At 40.5% G+C, this 24,422-nt stretch overlaps 2 protein-coding genes across 2 annotated transcripts in view; one reads left to right on the forward strand and one right to left on the reverse strand.

Annotated features, from left to right (window-relative positions):
* The window catches only part of TBPL1 (TATA-box binding protein like 1), a 40,738-nt gene extending 37,768 nt beyond the window's left edge, over window positions 1-2,970 (forward strand). Inside the window, exon 7 of the mRNA XM_082248835.1 lies at window positions 2,414-2,970. Within this exon, the coding sequence (XP_082104961.1) occupies window positions 2,414-2,493 (80 nt within the window). The 3' untranslated portion in view covers window positions 2,494-2,970. The remainder of the gene's footprint in view (window positions 1-2,413) is intronic.
* Window positions 2,971-16,609: 13,639 nt separating this feature from the next.
* Window positions 16,610-24,422, reverse strand: part of SLC2A12 (solute carrier family 2 member 12) — a 132,309-nt gene continuing 124,496 nt past the window's right edge. Inside the window, exon 5 of the mRNA XM_082249707.1 lies at window positions 16,610-16,849. Coding sequence (XP_082105833.1) covers window positions 16,765-16,849 — 85 coding nt within the window. The 3' untranslated portion in view covers window positions 16,610-16,764. The remainder of the gene's footprint in view (window positions 16,850-24,422) is intronic.

Below are 24,422 nucleotides of genomic sequence, written 5' to 3' on the forward strand. Positions count from 1 at the left end.
ATCTCTGGGAAAAGGAACAGGGGTCACTTTGAAGAAATGTGTGACAGCCTGTTGTCTCAATTGGAAAATCCTCTGCACAGCATCTTAGAGCAAGCAAAGCTCAAGAAGGAAGATCATTCCCTTTTACAACAAAAAGTCAATGATTGTGTACAGATGTATGGAGAGGCAACTCAAGTCACAGAGGGATGTCAAGAGTCCCTACTTGGAACAAAGCTTAGTGAAGCAAAGGTTCTCAAAGTTTTGTGGAAAACATTTATGGATTGCAGAGAGAGGCGTCTTAAGAATGTTGAAGACATTAAGACTAGCCCAATTGAGTTGCCTATGGATCACGGTCCTCCATGGTGGATTGGACAGACGGTTATGAGGGACAAGCTGTCTGACATTTATGAGAAAGCTGTCAATGAAGATGACAGAAACGAGAAGGAGCAAAATGATGCCAAAAATGCAGTTGAAGAATGTGTATATGAGATGAGAGACAAACTGTGTGGCAGTTATGAGAAATCTGTCAATGAAGATGACAAAACAGTTTCATCCGGAAGCTTGAGGATAATAGGAGTCTTATCAGTGAGTCAGCAGTGCCTGACACATGCGTGCCTGGAAATATGTGTCCCAACCCTAGGGTTGAAACAAGAGGGGGGGGTATGTGACAGGAAGTCAGGTAAATCTGGGAATGTAGTCACTGAGAGGAGACACATTCCCACCTGCTTTGAAAGTTCACTGATACTATAGGGTGTTGGCTGCAGAGAGAGCCAGCAGGAAGTTGAAAACCATTCAGCTGTTCAGAATGAGGAGATCAAGGACTCTATAATTTGTCCAGAGAAAATCTATTGAGTGCTGCCTCCTGTCGCCGTGTAGGCTGGGAGAGGAGGACAGACATACGTGTACCTCCCGACGCCGTGTGGGCATGGGAGAAGGACTGCTGCCGCCTGTCGCCGTGTGGGCTGGGAGAGGGGGACAGTCGGATGTGTGCCTCCCGACAAGCTGGTGAGCATGGGAGAAGACCCCCTACAGCGATGTGAAGCTAAGGAGGGTAACCACGAGTGAAGACGTCTCAAAGGTGAGAAGACAAAGTGTTCCATGTGAAGAGTGTGAAGAGTAAAGGGACCTGTTAAATGAACTGTGTTCAATGTGAAGAATCTGAAGAGTAAAGGATCCTGTTATAAATGAACATGTGCTGTGTGAAAGAAAACAAAGGGACATGTTCAATGGACAATGTTTGTGCTGTGTGAAAAGCAAACAAATGGACATTTGAGTGTCTGCTGTAAGATCAGCAGTGTCGGCCCAACAGTAGGTTGGAAAGACTTCTTAGGTAGGTTCCAGCGTGAGAAGGTAGCCGCCCACAGAGGCAAGGATTTATTTTGTCTTTTATTTTATTTTGGCTGTTTTGACGCTTGCAATTGTGTGAAGTAAATTGCATGAATAAATCAGTCTTGTTTTCAACCTCTGCTCGGCTATCTCTCTGTGAAAACGCACCCCCAAAGGGGTCATCCACACCCGCCACCGAGCTAATCCCTTACAATATATATATATATATATATATATATATTCACACTGTATATACACTCTCCCTCACACTGTGTATGTACATATGTGAGAAGTGGAGAACATCATTTACACTCCTCATTGCAGCTTATTAAACCATCTGCACGCTGCTTACTAAATGGACAACATAGAGTTGTTGAGCATGTAACCTGAAATAATGGCACTATTTACTCTACACTAGTAACGGTGAGGTGCATCAGTGGAGGATAGAGAGCAAAAAATAAACCTGAAAACAATGGTACGATACTTTTTATGAATTGAAGGGTTTAAAAAAACAAAAAAAAAAGAGCTGTAGTATACTTGATATTTTAGGATAATTGATGTGGAAAAAATAAGATTTGATTTTTAGTGTTTCTGTAAAGACTCTGGGGTGGGGGATCGGGATCAATCTTCCCTCCTCGCTTAGCAACAAGTCATAATTATACCATTCTTCACTCCTAAGCAAGGAACAGTCTTCTTTATTCCATCCCTCCCTCTTTAATACCATCCCCATTTACGAACAAGGGTCTTCATACCAGTCCTCACTCAAGTCAATCCTCACTTGTGAGTAAGAATCTGTCTTCATATCATTCTTCACTCATGAACAAGAATCATTCTAATTCCTACCTTTCCTCACTTATGAGAAATGATCAGTTTTCATATCAATCACCACTCATGGCCAAGGATAAGTCCTTATACCAATTTTCACTCAAGAGCCATCTTAATAACAAGGAAGAGTAGGTAAGCCTTATTACATCCTTTTTTTTTTTTTTTTTTTTTTTTTTTTTCTCTTAACCAGCAGTTACTGCATATGTGTCGGGAACAAAATGTTTAAGTATTTCTAGGATGAAATTCTTTGCTTAAAAAAATATTGAAATTTCTTTTTCTGCAGGTCCAAATGTGACGTCCGTTGCCACTGCCGTGGAGCAGATTTACCCTTTTGTGTTTGAAAGCAGAAAAGTGACTTTGTAAATAACCACTCTGAGCCCCATCCCTTTTAACCACTTCAAGGATTGAGATTTGAAACCCAGGCATCTTTTTAAAAAAAATGTAAAAATAAAAAAGGAAACTTGTAAATCAAAGAAAATTGGACCAATAGAGGGACAACGCTTCTTTTTACCCTGTTGTCTGTGGCAGTGTTGCCGCTTTGTGGATTCAGAGACATTTCTGTATTTTACGAAAGGACTGTTTACAAGACGTGGACCTGCTGCTTTTAAACATCTGTGCTATTTATTTGTGAAGTAATTCCCATGCATTCATATGGAGAGACCTGTAAAGACGTGCACTAATGCAAATCATTTGTTTGAGCTTGTGGTTTATTTATAGTATTTTACATATTTTTTGTTTTTCCGCTTCTTTTTTTTTTTTTTTTTTTTTCTTATGGGCACCAAAGAAAATGTAAAAGTTTTCTTCTCACTCATTGAATGTGTTTTTATAAATGTTTTCTTCTCATAGCACATGTCCGTTTTTTTTTTTTTTTTTTTTTGTGTAAATACTTTTTAATAAAATGAATTTGCTTAAAATGTTTTTTCTCATTATTTTTTTTAACAAACACTCCCAGGCGGGACAATATATTAACCACTTACCGCCCAACAACGTCCTATGACGTCGCAGACTGAGTGGAGATATCTGAATGATGCCTGCAGCTACAGGCATCATTCAGATATCCTCTTTTTCAGTAGGCGATTCCCTGCACCGCAGAAGGTCCCCCATTGAGAATACAACAGACGAGATGGTCCCCAGCAATCTCTCTGACCTTCAGAGGCTGGGCGCAACGGTATGATGTCACATCCAGCCTCGGCAGTTGTAAACAGTGCCGTTGCCTCAGGTGGGAAGCCGAGATCTTCTTCTTTTTTTTTTTTTTTTACTAATTATTTTAGGCTTTCCAACCTAGAGGTGAGATTTGGGGACTTAAAGGCCCTAGATCTTGCTGAAGGAATGACCGGTCATGCCCAATTCTTATTACAAGGGATGTTTACATTCCTTGTTATAGGAATAAAAGTGATCCAAAAAAAACAAAATGTAAAAGGAAAATGTCAAAATAGAAACATAATAGTAAAGTACTGAAAAATAAAAAATTTCAAGCGCATCCGTCCCCGCATATATTTTATCGCAGAAGCGATCGCATACGTAGGTTGTGCCCGCATATGTAAACGCCATTCAAACCTCACGTGCGGTATCGTTGTGAACGGTAGAGCAAGAGCAAGAATTCTAGCCCAAGACCTCCTCTAACTCTAAACTGGTAACCTGTAAAAAATATTTAAAGTGTCGCCTTTGGAGATTTTTAAGTACCGCAATTTGGCACAATTTTAAAGCGTGACATGTAAGGTAAAGATTTATTTACTCGGCGTAGCATCATCTTTCACATTTATGCAAAAAAATCAGGATAACTTCAGTGCGTTTTTATTTATTTTTTTTTTATAAAAAAATATAAAAGTTGCAATGGCCAGCATTTTATTCCCTAGGGCCTCTGCTAAAAAAGATATGTTTGGGAGTTCTGAGTAATTTTCTAGCGAGAAAATGATGATTTTTTTATATGTAGGAGAGAAGTTTTGGAATTGGCCTAGGTGGGAAATGGTTAATTTAAACCTAAAAGCTGCATACTAGTATTAAGGCAAAACTGATATTTACAGATATTTTGTTATATTCCCTTTTAACCACTTGAGATAAGTCTAATAGGCCTCATAAATGACCACTGTACGTAATCTTTAAAGAGACAATCCAGGGAATATTAAAAATGACTGTGTAAGTAAAGCAAAAAATCTAGTTATCAGTATCTTTTGGCATATGGTGGGGAAAATTAATTTGATCCCCTGCAGATTTTGTAAGATTGCCCACTTGCAAATAAATGAAGGGTCTATAATTTTTATCATAGGTGTATTTTAAATGAAACCGAGACAGAATATCAACCAAAAATCCAGAAAAGAACACATGATACAAATGTTATAAGTTGAGTTGCAGTTCAGTGAGTAAAAAGTACTTGATCCCCAAGCAAAACATGACTTAGTACTTGGTGGAGAAACCCCTGTTGGCAAGCACAGAGGTAAGACTTTTCTTTTAGGTGGTTACCAGGTTTGCACACATCTCTTTGCAGATCTTCTCTAAATCCTTAAGGTTTCTTGCCTGACGCTTGGCAACTTGAAATTTCAGCTCCATCCATAAATTTTCTATAGGATTAAGGTCTGGAGACTGGCCAGGCCAGGCCACTCCATGACCTTACAATAGGGGGTGTATACTGGCGCAAAAGGAAGTTGGAAGGATACCATCAATTTCTAACAGATTACAATATTGTGGGAATAAATGTGATATATCAAAGTCCAGCTGAGTCCATAAACAACCAAAGTCTTGAAAAACACTTGAAGGCTGCTCTGTCCAAGTAAGAAGAACAACTTGCAGTAGACTGGAAAAGAAGACAGGCGCCACTCTAAGTGTAATATGACTTCAAATTTTAATGGAAACATAGCGCACTATATACTCATAAACAATAGATTTGACCAGCATGAAATGATAGCCTTGAAGTTGATCCGAAAGATCAGTTGTCCGGGTGCCTGTATGTAAGGAATCCGACCAATCCGCCGTGTGGTCCGCTCATGCCGATGGAGGAACGGCTATATCCGTGTGCTGTGTTTCCATTAAAATTTGAAGTCCTATTACACTTAGAGTGGCGCCTGTCTTCTTTTCCACTCCATGACCTTAATGTGCTGCTTCTTGAGCCACCACTTTGTTGCCATGGTGGCATGTTATGGGTCATTCTCCTGCTGGAACTAAATATGTGAGATCAGATGGAGTGGGATATCTTTTGGAAAATAGTCATGTCCATATAATTGAAAAATAAACGATAAGTGAGGCCAAAGGCCTATCTCCCCTCATGGACTCAATGACTGATTCCAATGTATAAAAAAAGTATACATTTATTAGACAAACAATGTGAAAAATATATACATATAACAGAATATGTCCCACATGGGAGACCATAGACATGTATATATGAACAATCAATAAAAACGCATGTATGAATGCCACAGAATACAATTAGCCTGACATGTTTTGGACTGTTAAGGGGTCACGTCCTTCTTCATAGGCTGCATTCATATTCGCATACATGTATCTAGGTAAAAGCAAATATAAATACAATATCCTACAAATTTGCACAAAACACCATAGTATGAGAGCATTTTGTAAGACTAGCTACAGGCATTCACATCCCCTCTCCCCTTCTTGTTGCTGGGTCTGACTACAGAGTCACTCTTGCAGCATTAAGGTGATAATGTGACTCCTATTTTTTGCTTTTAGCATGTGCAGAGTTGGTCAATGGTATTCACCAGTTTTTGGGGTCCTCGTGACAGTGAGGTAGGATATGACCTGGTCCATTTTGTGCAATGCTCTGCAGCACCTTTGTTGGCTCCAAACTCCATCTATCAGCAGTATCTATCAGCGATCTTTCCGTGTCTGCATTGAAGGATAATGTGCATATCAATCTTTCACGGCTTTGTGAGTACTGTCTTACAAAATGCTCTCATACTATGGTGTTTTGTGCAAATTTGTCGGATATTGTATTTCTATTTGTTTTTACCTAGATGCATGTATGCGAATATGAATACAGCCTATGAAGGACGTGACCCCTTAACCACTTAAGCCCCGGAAGATTTTACCCCCTTCCTGACCAGGGGGTATTTTTTCGGCACTGCGTGACTTTAACGGACAATTGTATCTAAACGAATTTGGCGTCCTTTTTTTCCCACAAACAGAGCTTTCTTTTGGTGATATTTGATCACCTGTGCGATTTTTTTGATCATGCGCTATAAACAAAAAAAGAGCGTAAATTTTGCAAAAAATAGCAATATTTTTCACATTTTTTTTATATGAAATTCCCCCCAAAAAAAATGTAAAAATCAAAATTTTTTAACATTTTCGGCCAATTGGTTTTATGCTACCTATGTTGGTAAAAAAAATCTCAAAAAGCGTATTTTGATTGGTTTGCGCAAAAGTTATTGCGTTTACTAACAAAGGGAAAGATTTTTGTTGTTTTTTTTTTTTAACGCGTAATGGCGGCGATCTGTGATTTTTTTTTTTTTTTTTTTTGCGGTACTGCGACATTGCGGCGGACAGATCGAACCCTTGACTGACATTTTTGCCACTTTTGGGGTTACCAGTGACATTTCTACAGTAATCAGTGCTATATATATGCACTGTTACTGTAAAAATACACTGGCAGTGAAGGGGTTAACTTTTTTTTGAAAGGGAGGGGCTATGTGTGTCCCTAGAGGCGTGCTTTCTACTGTGATTGGCTGTGGCTTCAGATGTATGAAGAGTGATCAACGGTTCTACATAGTAGAACCGTATGATCATCCTTCATACACAGGGGAGAATGACAGGTAGCTTGTTTACACAAGCCGCCTGACTTTCTCCCTCTCCCCTGCCGATTGCAGAGTGACCGGCGGACATCGGGTCCGCCGGTCACACGCGCGGGGGGGGGGGTCCGTGACCACGCGGGAGCGGGAGCGCGCCTCCGGCGGTGCGCGCTCGCTCCCTAGACCCTCACAAGCTAGTGACGTAGCCCTACGTCACTTTGCCTGTGAGGGGCTGACCGCCGACGTAGATAGTCGTGCGGCGGTCGGCAAGTGGTTAACAGTCCGAAACATGTCAGGCTAATTGTATTCTGTGGCATTCATGCCATACATGCGTTTTTATTGATTGTTCATATATATATATATACACGTCTATGGTCTCCTATGTGGGACATATTCTGTTATATGTATAATGTATATATTTTTCATATTGTTTGTCTAATAAATGTATACTTTATTATACATTGGAATCTGTCATTGAGTCCATGAGGGGAGATAGGCCTTTGGCCTCACTTATCATTTGATTCTCCTGCTGGAAGACCCATCGACGACCCATCTTAAGTGTTCTGGCTGAGGGAATACGGTTCTCATCCAAGATTTTACAATACATAGCCCAGTCCATTGGCTCCTCAATGTGGCAAAGTCAGCCTGTAACTTTAGCAGAGAAACAGCCCCAAAGCATAATGTTTCTACCTCTGTGCTTGACTGTAGGGATGGTGTTCTTAGTGTCATAGTCAACATTTTTTCTTCCTCCAAACATGGCAAGTCGAGTTAATGCCAAAGAGCTAAATTTTGGTCTCATCCAAACACAGCACTTTCTCCCAATCCTTTTCTGAATCATTTAGATGTTCCTTGGCATACTTCAGATGGGCCTGTATATGTGCCTTCTTGAGGAGGAACCTTGCTGGGGCTGCAGGATTTCAATCCATGGCAGTGTATTGTGTTACTAATGGTTTGTTTGGTGACTGACTGTTGTCCCAACTTCCTTGAGATCATTCACAAGCTCCTCCTCTGTAGTTCTGGGCTGATCCCTCACTTTTCTCATGATCATCCCTACCCCATGAGGCAAAATCTTGCATGGAGCTCCAGACCGAGGGCGATTGATGGTTATTTTGTATTTCTTCCATTTGCAAATAATCGCTCCAACAGTTGTCTCCTTCTCAACCAAGCTTCTTGCTGATGGTCTTGTAGCCTATTCCAGCCTTGTGCAGATCCAACAATCCTGTCCCTGACATCTTTTGACAGCTCTTTGGTCTTGCCCACAATTGTGAGGTTTGAATGGAAGAAAGGTTCTGTGGATGGGTGTCTTTTATACACCTAACAAGTTGTCGTTCGGAGCAACGTCTTAAATTGACAGGACTAATCTGTGTACCACAGGAGCACATACTGTAGCCAGTCTGTTGGAGCCAGAATTATTGTTGATTGGTAGGGGATCAAATACTCAACTACTCATTTAACTGCAACTCCATTTAAATAATTTTTATCCTGTTTTTTTTCTGGATTTTTGGTTGATATTCTGTCTCTATAATTTTAAAATACACCTATGATAACAATTATATACCCTTCGTTTCTTTGTAAGTGGGCAAACTTGCAAAACCTGCAGGGGATCAAATAATTTCCCCACTGTACATTCATTACCTTTTTGTGTTTTCCTAAGCAAATCCATTTTCTAAATTGTACAGTACAAGATACAGGCATAGTCTTAAATGAATGGATTGAATAAAAGAGCCTTCTGGTGATTGGACACTGGCAAAGCAGAGCTGTTAGAACCTCCCCCCTCCCAGCACTTCTCACTTTTTATTCTTTTTTGTGTGTCATTAGGCGACTGATCTCTGCTGAGAGAAATCTTTGACCTTTTCTCTGCGGATTTATTGTCCGCCTTTTATATTGAATTTTTGGCTGTACTATCGCTACTGCGGCTGTTCGGCATGCAATTTCTGGAATGGTGCCCCTCAATATTGAGCCTTGGACTATACCCAGATCAGAAAAACACAGTGCCTGCTTATAATATCGCTTTGGGTACTGGAGCCTGTGTTAGCTGATCTCCTTGGCATCTGGACCAACACATTTAGGTCAGCTGCTGGGTGCTTTCAGGTCCAGGGCAGTGGCAATTGCACCAATGTAACCCAGTCCCTGAAGGTCACTTCATGGGCTATGCCCACCTGTGAAGAGCAAAAGCCAGGCTGGGGTTTGTCCCTGACATCCTGTACACAACATGATCTGCTTTGATGTATCTGGACTTACAGCAATTCTCAGAGCATATTGCTATATTCCATTCCACTAGGCTCTAGAGGAGCAGTGGATGTGATTATTTAGGTCCGTAACCTTGAGCATGTTTTTTTTGCATTTAGGGCAATTTTCACTAATCAGGGCTTCCCTTGCATGTCCCCTGGTTGCCATCATGTCTGTATAGGTTTTAGTTACCATGTTTTACAAAGCATCGTGTGACATATATTTTTTCCCAGTACACCAGCCCAACTCACGGCTTTAAAACAGCACAGAGAACCCTATTCTTCCTTAATAACCCAGTGGCCTCAGTCACTCCCACTGAGTAACTAGAGAGCATTTGTGGAAAGCTAGATGAGCTACCCCCTTCACAAAAAAATTCACTAGAGAGGGAGAGGCTAGGGGGTCGCTGAAGAAAGATATCCAAGGTTCCCTCTGCTGACCAGCTTTATGGAGATGCTGATTTCTTTTTCCAGCAGAACTTGGCACCTGCTCATACTGCCATCAGTAGCAATACCTGGTTTAATGATCATGGTGTCACTGTGCTTGATCGGCCAGCAAGTTTGCCCAACCTAAACCCAATAGAGAATCTGTGGGGTATTGTCAAGAAGAAGAGACACCAGACCCAACAATGCAGATGAGCTAAAGGCCGCTATCAAAGCAACCTGGGCTTCCATTACCACCTCCGCAGTGCCACAGGCTGATCACCCCATGCCATGCCACATTGATACAGTAATTCATGCAAAAGGAGCCCCGACCAAGTATTGAGTTCATAACATTCTGTACATTGACATACTTTTCAGTAAACCAACATTTCTGTATTAAAAATCTTTTTTTATTGTCTTATGTAATCTGATTTTCTGAGATACTGAACTTTGGATTTTTACTAGCTGTAAGCCATAATCCTAAAAATAAAAAAATAAAAAAAAAATGCTTGAAATATAGCTGTAGCTATAAGTGTTACTTATATAAATAAAATATTTGAGTTTCACTTTTTGAATTGAAATAAACTTTTTGATGAGCTGCATCTGTATGTGCTTGCTCTGCTATAGTTAGTTTTTGCATTATCCGCTAGAATTCTCACTAGAGGGAGCTCTGGCCTTTACCTAACTTTTTTCAAACTTCCTTCCTAATGGAAATATGTAACAAGGACATGTGGAGGCTATCTAGTTGTTAGTCTGGCTCTATAGCTTCAGTACCTTTAAGTCCCTGAGCCAGAAAAATCTTTGCAGCTTGACTCTCTCGATCTGAAAGTGTTGATGGCTGATCTAGCCAGACAACAAATATCAATGACAGACTTTTTATTGCTTTCAGTACTGATTTCCTTTAACAAATGGTTAATCCATAACAGATCCACCACCATATTAACACATGCAGCTCCAATGGGGCCTATGGTTCCCCAGCCGGATTGGAGCCCTTGGGGCATGTGTGGCCAAATTATTGCAGCTACAGATTACATTGGCTCTTAGCCTAGTACACAACCAGATAAAAAATACAGCTTTTGAAGTGATCGTACATTAATCTGATCGTTAGTACACAGATTTTGAGAGCCAATCAAGACAAACATGAACATTTTCTCGTATGATACCAGAGCGTACGATTATCATTTCATCAGTACAGTATTCTGCAAAAGAATAAAAAAATCGGAAGACCAAGGCCACACATGCTCAGAAATGAAAGAATACGTTACAATACAACACATTGCATCACTTCTAAAGTTGTATTCTGTGTATGAGATTTTTCCTAAATTGGGTAACCTCTTCTTTTTGGTATGAGACTAGCTTGGAAAAGAAAGATAATTGATCCGATATTCTCATCTTGTACAAGGCTTTAGTGCTCCCGTCCTGGTGTAATCTGCAGGGTTTAGCTATTACTCTGATAGGGAGTCTGTGCTGAGAATCAGGAGTGCGGACAGAGGCTCCAAATGCAAGGATGAGGACTGTATGTCAAATCGACGTCAAAGCCCCTGCTGGTTACATACATACAGGATATATGTATGTTGGATATACAGAGTGTAGCTGTGGATTACACAGGTAGTGGTGAACAGTTTGACAGTTGATCCTGCTCTATGTATTAGGAGCCCTGACAGTGGCTGCTATATGAAAGATTTCTGCAAATGGTGCTTCCAGGGTTCATTCATACATGCATTGTACTAATGTATTTTGCTTTTTCTTTAAACAAATTTCCTAACTGTTTAGCCCCTTATTACTCCTTATTTTACCCATATTAGTTTTTATCTTCTTCCTCTTTTTCTTACCTTAGGGATTTTTACTTATGAGATCATTTTTGTTTTACTTGTGAATGATTTAAATCCCTTTTAATGGAAAACACAAAATAAATCCAATGTGACTCCATGTCAATAAGGTCTTGTTCACACGGAGGGTATTAAAAGAGTATCCCTGTGGAGGGTCGTGTTTACTCACACGGAGAAGCACAATTAGTCAATGCATTCCCGTGCAGGCAGTCCCATTGATGTCAATTAGGAAGCAGTGGACGCACGGACACAGCCACTGCTCCCAATTCGACATCCGTGTGGGTGGAAGCAGCTGCTGTACCCCTGTAGCTGCTGCATCCCAATTGAAATCAATGAGACTACCTGCACAGGACACCTGTGCATCCCCTTGAAGATAAACACTGCCCTCCACGGGCGTAAGGAGGCCTTACACATGAAAACTTTTAAAATAGGGATTAACTTTTTTTTTTTTTTTTTTATATAGAACCGTGTATAATGATCAATATAGTAAGGTTACTATGTTTTTGTTTTTTTCAGGTTTATTGATGAGAAAAAAAAAACAGCACATGTTAATTTAAAGAGGATACAATTTTAAATCAGTAGACAAAATAAACCACTTTAAATATTTACATTGAATAAAACTAGCAGCATATATTACAAGAAGAACTCAAAATTCAGTAATAAATATTTTGTGCTTTATCGCTTTATGATTTTGAAATACATTGTTTGACAGAGAAAATAGTGTTCCATACCAATTTTAGGCCTGTAACAACTCGAGTCTATTCCTTGTGACCCGGTTACCTGTGTCAGTTGAATCTCATTACTGTTACCAGTTCCTGGAACTGTTTTCTAACCTTCAATACAATCTTGTCTTATTAAAAATGTATAAAACAGATACAGTTAACCTAATAAATGCTGATTTATTTTTCTTTTCTCCTGAGTGGACAAAAAATAAAATAAAACTGCTGCAGCAGTCTCCCAAGTCTTGTCACATTTCCAAATTTCAGCCGATTCTGACTTGCAAAGTCTCAAGACTTCCAGATAGAGCTGAAGCTTGCAAATAAGCCCCGTCACCCCCTAATCGTTTTGATCTATCACTATGACAGCCAGCCTTACCAATAGGAGTGTGCAGAAGGTAGGAAGGTATCCAAGCTTAATGCTAAGAAGTGCCGAAGCTTTACCTGTTCGAATGACCTGAGATTTGGAATAAGTGGGAGGGTTTAGGAGGCTGCTGAGGCTTGGCGCCTGCGCCTTATTACTTTAACAGTTGTATTTTTATTTTGCTGATCATTTACAGTAAACCATATCCATTGAGCTGCATAGGATCTGCAAAGATCAAAACGAATGCACATAAGAGTAAGGGTGCAGTATGGTGCTTTACATATAAAAATGTAACATGTCTGCATTTTTACACACTACAGCGTACATAGACTTGAATCAATGTGATTTTGTGACACTTCATAAAAGATAAAAAAAAAGTGAACGGTGCGGTCCACTGTAACAATGCATCATACTGGCCTTACACAACATACAACCAGTGCCTGTGCTTTTTAGTGTGCAGGATAGTGGGAATGAGCTGTATTGGCAGATTCTCATCAAGAACTGAAATTAGCTGTGTACAGTATGTGTTTCTCTTGCCAATAAAGGCACAATAAATAGAAAAGAACTGCATAACTCTAAAAAGGCACACTGACTCATTTTCAGCCTGTGGCTCCAATAACCAATTGTTACATCGGGAGTGATAGCTGGTGGTTGTTCAAAAAATATTTTATGAAACAATTGACTAAATAGATCGTAGTCTGTGTGTAACTTTGTTCAATTTAAATTTCCTGTTTGGGATTCTTTTCTTTGTGGTCAGATTATTTTTTCTTTCCATTGCTGTATGACAGGGTGCCCCACAAGGGCTGTGTATTTTAATGGTTTCTCTTAAAAGACGTACAAATTGTCCCATGCAAATATGTGTACTGTGCAGATGGCAAGAATTCTTGCCTTCATTGCATTCTGTGATTGGCTGTCTCAGCTGAAAAGCTAGCAAGACCAACAAAGGTCAATTTAAAGCTGAAGTTAATCGGTTTGTATTTGCCTCCCCTGGTTCCTCCTTTCTTCCTTCATCAACATGCTGTTTACATAAAACCTTTCCATTTTCAGTACATACTTTATCTGGGACCTAGTGATGTCATGACTTGGTATCTGTGCTTTCCTATGTAATACAAAGCAGATCATGGCTGGTGAGAGGGGCAAGCGGACTGCTGTACATAGCTTCCTGAAAACATCACAGTGCCTTTCCTTAGTACTCTTTCCAGCCCTGATGCAAGAAGTGGGCTGGCTCCCAGAAAGAGTTATGCAAATATAATGATTCCTTGATGGGTGGATGTCAGGCTAGAGGAGTGGGCAATGGAATAGAGGTAATGTCCACATGATGGTAAACTGGATACACACTATACAATTTTCTTTAGATTTTTTTTTCCTTTTAGACTTACCAAAACCATATAATATGAGGTCAGACCTAAACACTTTCAATTTGTATGCAATCAGGCTGGCCCTTGCACAACATAGTTGAATGTAAATCTAAAGGAAATCTAACAACAAAAGTTGTATAGTGTGTATCCAGCTTAAGCCTTCATGCTTGAAAGAATTGAAACCCAATGAATGAAAGGGGCAGGATAGTGGCAGCAAGGGCTTGTTCACACAAGCTGCATTGGGCAGGGTTGCCCAACACATTGGGTCATACTGCATGCATAGAGTTAAATGAAATGCAATTTTCTGACATGTCAATAAAGTACAAAAAAAAAACGTAAACTGTGCATTGCTTTAAAACAATGCATCATATTGCCCCTACATGAGGTACACCTATTGGCACTTACTACTAAACTATACAGGGTATCATTTGGCACTTACTACTATACTATACAGCAGGGATCTTCAAACTATGGCCCTCCAGCTGTTGCGGAACTACACGTCCCATGAGGCATTGTAAAACTCTGACATGACTAGGCATGATGGGAATTGTAGTTCCTGAACAACTGGAGGGCCATAGTTTGGAGACCCCTGCTATACAGGGTATCATTTGGCACTTACTACTATACTATACAGGGTATCATTTGGCACTTACTACTATACTATACAGGGTATCATTTGCACCCCTTGGTGTGAAGGACTCAGTGAAGGGATTGTATGAAAACTGGAGCAGCTGTACATGATAACCAGTCAGCTCTTATCTTTCATTTTTAAAGCCTAAAGAGGAAGTAAACTCTTGATGTTTTTTTTGTCCTTTTTTTCTTTATCCTGCAAAGTAAAGGCATAATGTGCTAGTATGCATCGCACGCTATCACAATTATGTGACACTTACCCGCAAACTAAGCCCTCGTCGTCCCTGCTGGAGACCGCATCCATCTTCACCTGTCTTCCTTCCGGGTCCGCGGACTCCGGCTGTGTGACTGGCCAGTCACGGCACAGGGCTCTGAAGAAACGTTGCAGGTGGCCGTTCCTTCAGAGCGCATTTGCTGATGACGTCATCGTTACACTATACAGTAAATATCTCCTAAATGGTGCAAGTTTAGCGATATTTACAGTACCTACAGTATAGGTAAGCCTTATTATAGGCTAACCTATAGGTACAAACATTAGAGGGAACTTTACTTCCTCTTTAATGAGGAAGTAAACTCCCCCAAACCCCCAAAAAAAGAAGAAAAAAAAACCCCCTGTACGACAAAGGCATAATGATGCATACTAGCCCATTAAATACTTACCTTAGAACTAAGCCCCCTCGGTGCCGCCCGCTCAGCGACAGGACGACCGACGTGTTTGGCCGTCCTGCTTCGCGTCCTCTGGCCATCTGATTGGCTGGAGGCATGATTACATCACTCCAGCACATGCGCGGGGGAGCCGCCGATCATAGCACAGGCCTCTGAAGGAACGGGTGGCCATTCTTTCAAAGCGCATGCGCCAATGACGTAATCGGCTGCATTAAAAGTAAATATCTCCTAAACGGTGCAAGTTTAGGAGATATTTACAGTACCCATAGGTAAACCTTATTAAAAGCTTACCTATAGGTACAAGTTATAACTGAGGGTTTACAACTTCTTTAAATGATGCTGAAAATAGGGGCTGATTGGTTATCATGCACATTTGCTTCAGATTGTAGCTACTTCAGTTTTAGTAAATTCCCCCAAATATATTCCTGTTGCAAATATTCCAAGAAAGCCTGAAGTGGAGGTTGCCGATGCATCAACCAGCTATTTAAACTGATTTTAGCACCAAGGAGAATATGTGTTGAATGCACATATGTGCTGGTGTCATATGATCTCCCTGGTGTGAATAGGTCCTAAGGCTGGGGAGGAAAGGATTCGATGATGATGCACATGACGAGGGCTTTATCTGAGTAGCTGCAGCTTGTAATGCGCACTGTGCGACTATTACAGTGTGCAGTGAAATCAGAGTAAGCAATTTCAGTACAGGAGGGGAGCTTATGTAACTGCGCAGGACTGAAGGTAATGATGGAGTTTAGCTTTAAATAGCCAGTCATAAATCTGCAAACATAACTAAAGGCAAAACCTTTTTTTTTATAAGTTTTGCATAGAGTGGAGATGGATTAGAATGCTTGTCAGTGCCCCTGTTGGTGAGATTTACCCTCTCTATGTGTCCTGTTTGCCATTATTTTGTATTTATTTATTTCAGGTACTTATATAGCGCTGTCAATTTACATATACATTACACATTCACATCAGTCCCTGCCCTCAAGGAGCTTACAATCTAAGGTCCCTAACTCACATACATACATACATAGTAGGGCCAATTTTATACAGGATCAAATTAACCTCCCAGCATGTCTTAGGAGTGTGGTAGGAAACCGGAGTACCCGGAGGAAACTCACGCAGGAACAGGGAGAACATGCAAACTCCAGGCAGGTAGTGTCATTGGGTTGGGATTTGAACCAGTGATCCTCTTGCTGCTAGGTGAAAGTGCTAACCACTACACCACTGTGCCGCCCTATTATCATTGAAAGTAAAAGAAAATCCCACATTTTTGTTTGTCCCCAGAAAAGTAATCGAGGGGAAATATTCCAATGGGGACACTAAATCCGATGACCTGGGGATCCCCAAGGAATTCAATTAATTTGAAGAGATTTCCTCTCACTTCCTGTTTGGCTATGAGATAGAAGGTGAAGAGAAATCTCTGAAATGGGACACAGATGGTGAAAAAAAAATCAAACAGGTTATAACCCTCCCATACTCCAAAATAAAAACAAAGTTTTGCCTATCGTTCTACTTTAGGCCTGATCTGCATCTTTTTCCAAGAATAATTACAAATTTGCAATTACCACTTCCCTATTTATTGATAGTGTAGTTTAAAACAAAGGGTAAAGTTTATTGATTTAAAGTGCACCTTAAAAATATTTCATTATAAATTGCAGATTGCATTCATCCTTAATGGCATCTATGTTGTGTTCATATTGAGCTCCACTGGCACCAGCTTCTGTCTGCTTCTACCCCAGGAGAAAAGTGAATGGCACATGAATGTCCTGGAAAACAAAGACACAGTTATTTTACAATTGCAGTACATTATATATACAATAATAACTTAGAAGAAAATTAATGGTATCACCAGTAACAACTAGTATTTTAAACAGCTTCAGTTGTGTATTTTTTCTGGGTTAATCATTTTTACTGCGGGTATATCAGAAAGTATACATTAATACAAAAATCACCTAGACTGCCCACGCAGCGGCTACGACTGGTGACTTGAAGAGCATAAATACACACAAACAATAAAGACGAAAGAGGTAGGGCCTTCTTCTCAAACATCACATTAAACATAATGTATATGTACTTTGGGGGAAACTCCATAACTTGCCAAAGTAGCCAGGACATATGTGCCAATGACCCCACTGTAGGTAGACCTGGACACCAATAGACAACCAAAGAGGGCCCATCAAAAGAAAAGCAACAAAGAGCAAAGAAAGAAAGAAAGGTAAGAGCAAAGTAAGGGGGAGAAAGGAAGGATAGGGACTGGGATCATCGGAGTTAGAGCCGACCCAGGCTTTTCAGGGGGAGGTCAGGGAAGGGATACGTCAACCATGGCAGCTGTGTATTTTTTAATACCTTACATTTTTATTGGAAAGGAAAGTTAAGAAAATACAGTTTATATACCACCAAATCAGAAAACATATAAACAATAAATCCACAGTGTTTAATATGGATAGTACTTACATTTTACCAACATAACAAATTAACATACATAGATGGATCACAAGGTATGCCCACTTCTGTCACTCCTCGCCAAATTACAGACTCCGGCTGCTGGTTTGTAAATAAAGAGGTGGTTATTGTGGCTGATGTCATTGACCAAATACGGCCATGGCCCTATTTGGTCAATGATGTCAGTCACCATTCCCACCTCTTTATTAACATTTAGCTGTCAGGCAGTAATCTGTGGTTGACAGCAAAATGGGTCAAGCTGGGATGTGTCAATAGTTGCTTGGAAGCTAGGCACTGCTGGCTTCCTAACAACCAGCCTGAGCAGGAACTCTGCTAAATGTATCACTATATGTTGCAACCAGGGGTTAGTCTTTGCATGGTAGGCAAACACCCTATTTAGTTTGACGGAAAAGGCAAAATATGGACTGAATTTTACTATGGCCTGAACCCAAAGCTCATCCCTATTCACTACAGGAGTTAAGCCTCGTACACACGCAACAAATTTCCGCCGACCGGTCGTCCGTCTTTTGTCCAGAGTGGTGTCTGTTGGTTGGAATGTGCTCTAGACTGCACACAAATTTTCCTGCACGACAGAATTCTACTTCAGAAGTGATGTCATGTGTTGGATTGCTTTCTATGTGTTCTTTCATATCTGAGCATGCCTAGTCTTGCTCATAAGATTTTTCCCCATCTAAATCTGTACTAATGAGACGAAAATCGGACGTGTTTGGACGGGTGACAAAAATTATATAGCCTGCACACCAGGATTTTTTCGGCGTCGGTTGAAGCATCATACTAACAAGCTGAAAATCGGCAGATCGGTCGTCGGACGAAAAATTCCCGGCCGAATTTCCACTCGTGTGTACTGGCCTTTAGGTTCTAGAAGATCAAAACACTAATGGCGCTTTTCCACTGCATGGAACCGTAACGGTTCGGCACGCTTTTGTGCTTTTCCACTGCTGGTACCGCATGGTATAGTGCCGGAACGGTTCGGTACGGTACGGTATAGGTTTGCTTTTCCACTGCATGGAACCGAACGGTACGGTACGGTATGGTACGGCTCTGAAAAAACAGTACCTACTCGATTGTGGTTCCAACAGGTACCAAACTGGTACCATATCCCACAATCCTTTGCATGCAGTCACTACTAGCCACTGATTGGTCAGAGAATCCCACCCACCCCGTTGTTATCCCACCCACTTAACTTTAGTACTACTTTAGTGGAAAAGCAAACCTATACCGTACCGTACCGAACCGTTCCGACACTATACCATGCGGTACCAGCAGTGAAAAAGCAAACTGGGCCAAGCAGGGCCGAGTAGAGCCGAGCCGGTACTTGCAGTGGAAAAGTGCCATAAGTGCAGCAAGGGGAACAGAAATTCAATTGACCTAAAAATGTTGATCTTCAATCAAAGGCTTTTCCTCAGCACAAAGTGGGTAGCAGGAATTTGGAATAGTCAACCTAAAGTGGTTCTAAAGCCTAAACGTTTTTTTCTTTAATGCAGTCCTTGCATTAGGTAAAAAATATGTTTAGGCATCGGCATCCCACCTCACCCCGTTTTTACTTAACTGAGCCCTCATTCGATCCAGCAATGTGCACGTCCGCATCTCTTCTCTCCCCTCACTTCTAGGTCTTGCTGGCTTTGCTGGGGCACCAGGAGTCATTGGCTCCCAGTGTTGTCAACCAAACCCAGTGATGAGGAAGTGGGGACGAGTACTGTTGTCTATGTCAATGGACGCAGCAGTGGGGCTCGGGAACGAGCATGCACAAGTAATCCTATGGGAAGTGGCTTCCCATGGGGGGCACTGGACAGATAGGAGGGGCCAGGAGTGCCGGCAGGGAACTGAGAAGAGGAGGTTCGCGGTCACTCTCTGCAATTCTATTGCATAGAGCAGGTAAGTATAGACGTGTTTGTTGTTATTATTTTATTTTTTTACCTTTACAAATGTTTTAAGATAATATTTTGCTGAGATGGTTTATCTCTGATCTTATATTGATAAGCTTCTCAACATCAAATGAAAAGTCAGACTGTGCTTTAATAAATACTGGAATTTTTAGGGATAAGTCAATCTGAACTTCAGGAGGTCAGCATAAAGTCAGGCTGCTGACAAACCAGGCCTGATTGATTTGATCGACAGCAGATGGGAGGACTGTAGCTGTGCATTTCTATTGAGCAGCAGGACAGAAGCTAAGAGTACACATGGATCACACTGTGGATCTGGGAAGAAGAACCTGTGCTTACATGACTGCAGATTAAAGGTACGATTTACAGGAAAGACAAGTATTTTTTCTTAGCAACCAAACTTTGTGACACATTTAAAATAGCTTAAAATAGCTTAACGTCATTTAGAGTTGCTGACATCACATTCCATGTGCCTGTTTGTTTTTTATTTATGTTTTTTTATTTCCGAACTACAGTGTTACATCGTGGGACTATGCCACAACTGCAACCCAAGCATTTGGATCATCGTTGCAGTGAAGCCCGATTGATCTCAATGGGCGAGTTTGACAGGTAGCTCTTCTTGTCAAACACTGCAGCCCGAATTAAAAATGCCATGGCCGAATGTTGATTAGATGGGCACTACACTTAGATATGAAAAACTGATTTACAAACACAGAGGTAACCCATATAAATTTGAAAGAGTGTGGGCAAACTGGCAGGCCATACCTGGCCTGGCTCTGGTAAACTTAATTATGGATAGACTCTTACTGTAAGGTCCAACGTTATCAAAAGTACTGACTGGCTGTTTTGGGGTACAGCTAACCTAAAGGAGTTGTAAAGGCAGTAAGGTTTTTTTTATCTTAATGCATTCTATGCTTTAAGATAAAAAGCCTTCTATGTTCATCAGCTTCCACAGCACCCCCTAATAATTACCTAAGCCCCATCTCTGTCCAGCGATGTCCACGAGTCCCTCAGCTGTCCGGGACTCTGTCTCCTGATCGGCTGAGACACAGCCGTGGCGCCCTTGGCACCCGCGGCTGTCAATCCAAGTCAGTTAGCCAATCAGGAGAGGGGGTGGGGCCGAATGACAGCTCCATGTCTGAATGGACACACGGAGCTGCAGCTCAGTTCATATGCCCCCATAGCAAGTTGCTTGCTGTGGGGGCACTCGACAGGAAGGAGGGGCCAGGAGCAGAAAGAGAAACCCAAGAAGAGGAGGATACGGCTGTCCTGTGCAAAACCAACTGCAGTATATCATGTTTATTATTTTTTTTTTTTTTTCATTTTAAGGGCACAAGCTGGGACTAAGTCCTATTTTATGCTACTGTTTCATAATGCTATAGATCAAGTGAGGGGAAATCTTTACCACTGTACAATCAATGTCAGGATTATGTTATGTGACCATTCTTTGACATTGCATTTCATTATGTATGGAATCTCTGGAATGTTCTTGTATTGTTTGTTTTTTGTATGGTTTTTTTGATCTCTCTCAATAAACTTTCTTCCTGATTCAAAAAAAAAAAAAAAAAAAAATGGCATGGCCACGATGCATTGCTTGTACTATACAGTCCTACTGTATAAGGCTGTAATGTTACAATTTGGGTGGGCAACAAGGAGGCATTAAAATCACCTGGTTTTACGGCCCCCCAGCCTCAGTGAGAAAGAATATTGTTTTATTTATTTTTATACATACTAAATATATATATATATATATATATATATATATATATATATATATATATATATATGTGATTAATAAAATATTAAATAATAATAAAATGTAAATAAAATAAAATGTCTGATTACAGCTGTCAAACAGGAGATTCCTGTCGCAGGGATTTGCACCCTGCAAATGTAGCCTTATGCTTTAGATTAGGTAGCAATTCTGGCAACAATGCCTATGGCTGGATGAGCTGAAACTCTCCTATGTACGTGATCGGGGAAATAATGCTTTAACAATACAGTGCTGCGTGTTTTGATTGAAACAATAGACTTATCCTCACATTTCATTAAACAATATTGTTTTTAATCACAATTATTGTAATTTACTTGCTATTGAGCGTTGCTTTTCAGTTACAGCCACCAGGAACTGTTGCTGACCTTGTATTAGCGGAACAATAAATGTTTACTGAGCACATAATTCATCTTCTGATAGACTTACATAGGGCAGTGACTTTACTGGGTGTTGTAAAATTAGTGAACTATGACTTTGATTAAATAGGAGTGATTCATTATTCCAGGGAAGTTTGCAGGTCACTGCCAATTTTTGACACAGTTAACTGTGAAGTGAAAAACAACTAGAAAAACACTGTGAACCATAGACTTATCCAGCAATAAATTAGATCCTGTCCTATTTTAACTGCAGCAATCTCTGGAACATTGACACAAACAGATAACACCCAAAGCTATTATATTTCAATTTTTATATAATACAGGGTATAATATTGTGCTAATTCATGTATCCATATAAACAATATTTTCTGACATCAGAATGTGCTGTGTGTACAGGCTGCACATAGTCTGACAGCTGTCAGATTTGGTCCCACCCACTCAGCTGATGTCACTGTAAACCCTGCCTACTGTCCTTAGACATCTATTCCCTTTTAGTCAGATTTGTGTAAACGTTGTCACATTTGTGATGTCGGCGTAGCTTCCTACCAGTAACAGCCTACATGAAGAACGTCAGAGTTCCTGAACGCCCAGCATTTTAAAGGACAGCTCGTCTATATTCTGCCTCCACTTTTTATGTTTTTGCCAAATTATCATCTATTTGGGAAAAGATACAGGGACAGAAAATGTATGCCTACAGTATATTCCAGGGGTCTACAAAAATTTATAAACAAAGACTTTAGGAGGGCGAGTGGGAGTAGAAAATGTCCTGGCATCAGTGGGAAAAAATAATGCCCCATTGTTTGTTTTAGTGAGATTAATTGTGCTTAATTATTGGCGTAACTGGGGAAATTGTGCCCTACCGTTGATGTCATTGGGCCCCATCGTTTGTGTCATTGAGAGGAATTGTGCCCCATCATTGATGTCATTGTGCCCCATTGTTAGTGTCAGTGGGAGGAGTTGCACCTCATCGTTGGTTTCATTGTGTCCCATTGTTGGTGTCAGTGGGCCCTATAGTTGGTGCCATTGAGAGGAATTGTGTCCCATCATTGACCCCCATTGTTGGTGTCAGTGGGAGGAATTGTGTCCTATTGTTGGTGTCAGTGGGCCCCATTGTTTGTGTCATTAAGAGGAATTGTGCCCCATCATAGATGTCATTAGGCCCCATTGTTAGTGTCAGTGGGATGAATTGCACCCCATCGTTGGTGTCATTGAGAGGAAATGTGCCCCCTTCACTGGTGTCAGTCTATGGAATTATGCCCCATTGTTGGTATCAGTGAAGGAAATAGTGCCTCAAGGGCTGGATAAAAGCAAGCAAAGGGCCACAGTTTGGAGACCACTGGTATATTCATTTACACCCTGAAATTTCCCAATCCTGAATAAAAAAAAGTGAAAGCAAAAAATATTGTAAGGAAATGTGACATCATTAAGCCTTCTAGTGGGATCCCAGGAAAGCTGAGGTTTCCAAATCCTGCAAGAATGCATATCTGCAGAGTGGTAAAGCATTTTTTTCATGAGAGTTGGGGTCTTCAGCTTTCCCATACTCACAATAAGTGCTCTCACAATGGTTTAGGCAAATGGCCACACGCTGGGGTGTAAGATAAGGAACTTATATTTTTTATCCTTCCACCAGGAACTGCAAATTGCACAAACTATTTAGCACAAATCACCAAATGTTCTCAAATGTCTGTATCAAATTAGGCATGAGCTGGTTTGATTTATGGCTTTTTAGAATCTGCTTATTTATCTTTATCTACCTCTAATTTTATGTTTCGTTGTGTGCCCTACCAAAGAATAACACTGGAGCCCAGTTTTCTACCATAGGTGTAGGGGAGATATACCCCAAACCCCATACTTCCCTGAAACCATTATATTTCTAAGACAGAATCTAGTTCTTGTATTAGTAAAGTAATATCAATTTAGAAATAGATGGGATAGTAGTGTAAAAACTATTAATATTATACCCAATTATGGATGAGCTAACTGTGTTGTTTATAGACAAGAGCCGATCAGGGATCTTTTATTTGTGACCACAATAGCAGCAGAGCAGCATTGTCGGGCAACAGATTGTCATGGCAATGTGGAAACATTGTTGGGTGACAGGTCAGCATCATTGATGAGGATCTAAATGTGAAAAAACTTTCTGCACTATCCCTGTGTAAAAACCACCTATTACTCAACTCTGTATACTATAGGAAGCAGTTAGCACCACTATGCATCCAACCACCTGTACAAAATGCAATATATATATATATATATATATATAGTCACAAAAAAGTGCAGCGCTATCGTTCAATAAAGTGCATTCAAATTATAGTGCATAAATAAATATCTGAAAACAGTTTAAAAATCATCTATATATATTAAATTAACATAAGTCCATCTTTTCTTTTAAATTTATATATACAGTCCATCAATTAACGATTCAATGTCTGTGAAAAAAAAGTTTGCAGTCCTATACACCAGAAACTCTTCAGTAATTGCCTCTGATCACCACACTGCCCTTCACTCCACCAATGGGTATCTTCTCACCTGCTTGAATGGACCTCACTAATTAAGGAGGTCTATATGTGCTTTGCAGTGATATAAGTGGCACCACTGGCTGTACACTCCAAATCCATGGCTCTCAGCACCTCTCAGCGTGTTGTCAATCATATAGGAGGCAAGAGGAAAGAACCATAGTGCAAATCGCTAATAAAAAGTATTTATTTCCATATAAAAATCCACTCACATTTACTACTGAAATGTGAGTGGATTTCCAAGCAGGTGAGATGACACCCATTGGTGGGATTAAGGCCGCTGTGGTGATCAGAGGCAATTAATGAAGACTTTCTGGTGTGTTGGA

The sequence above is a fragment of the Pelophylax lessonae genome (genome assembly GCF_965119305.1).
Source record: "Pelophylax lessonae genome assembly, chromosome: 3".
In the NCBI taxonomy this organism is placed as follows: Eukaryota; Metazoa; Chordata; class Amphibia; order Anura; family Ranidae; genus Pelophylax; species Pelophylax lessonae.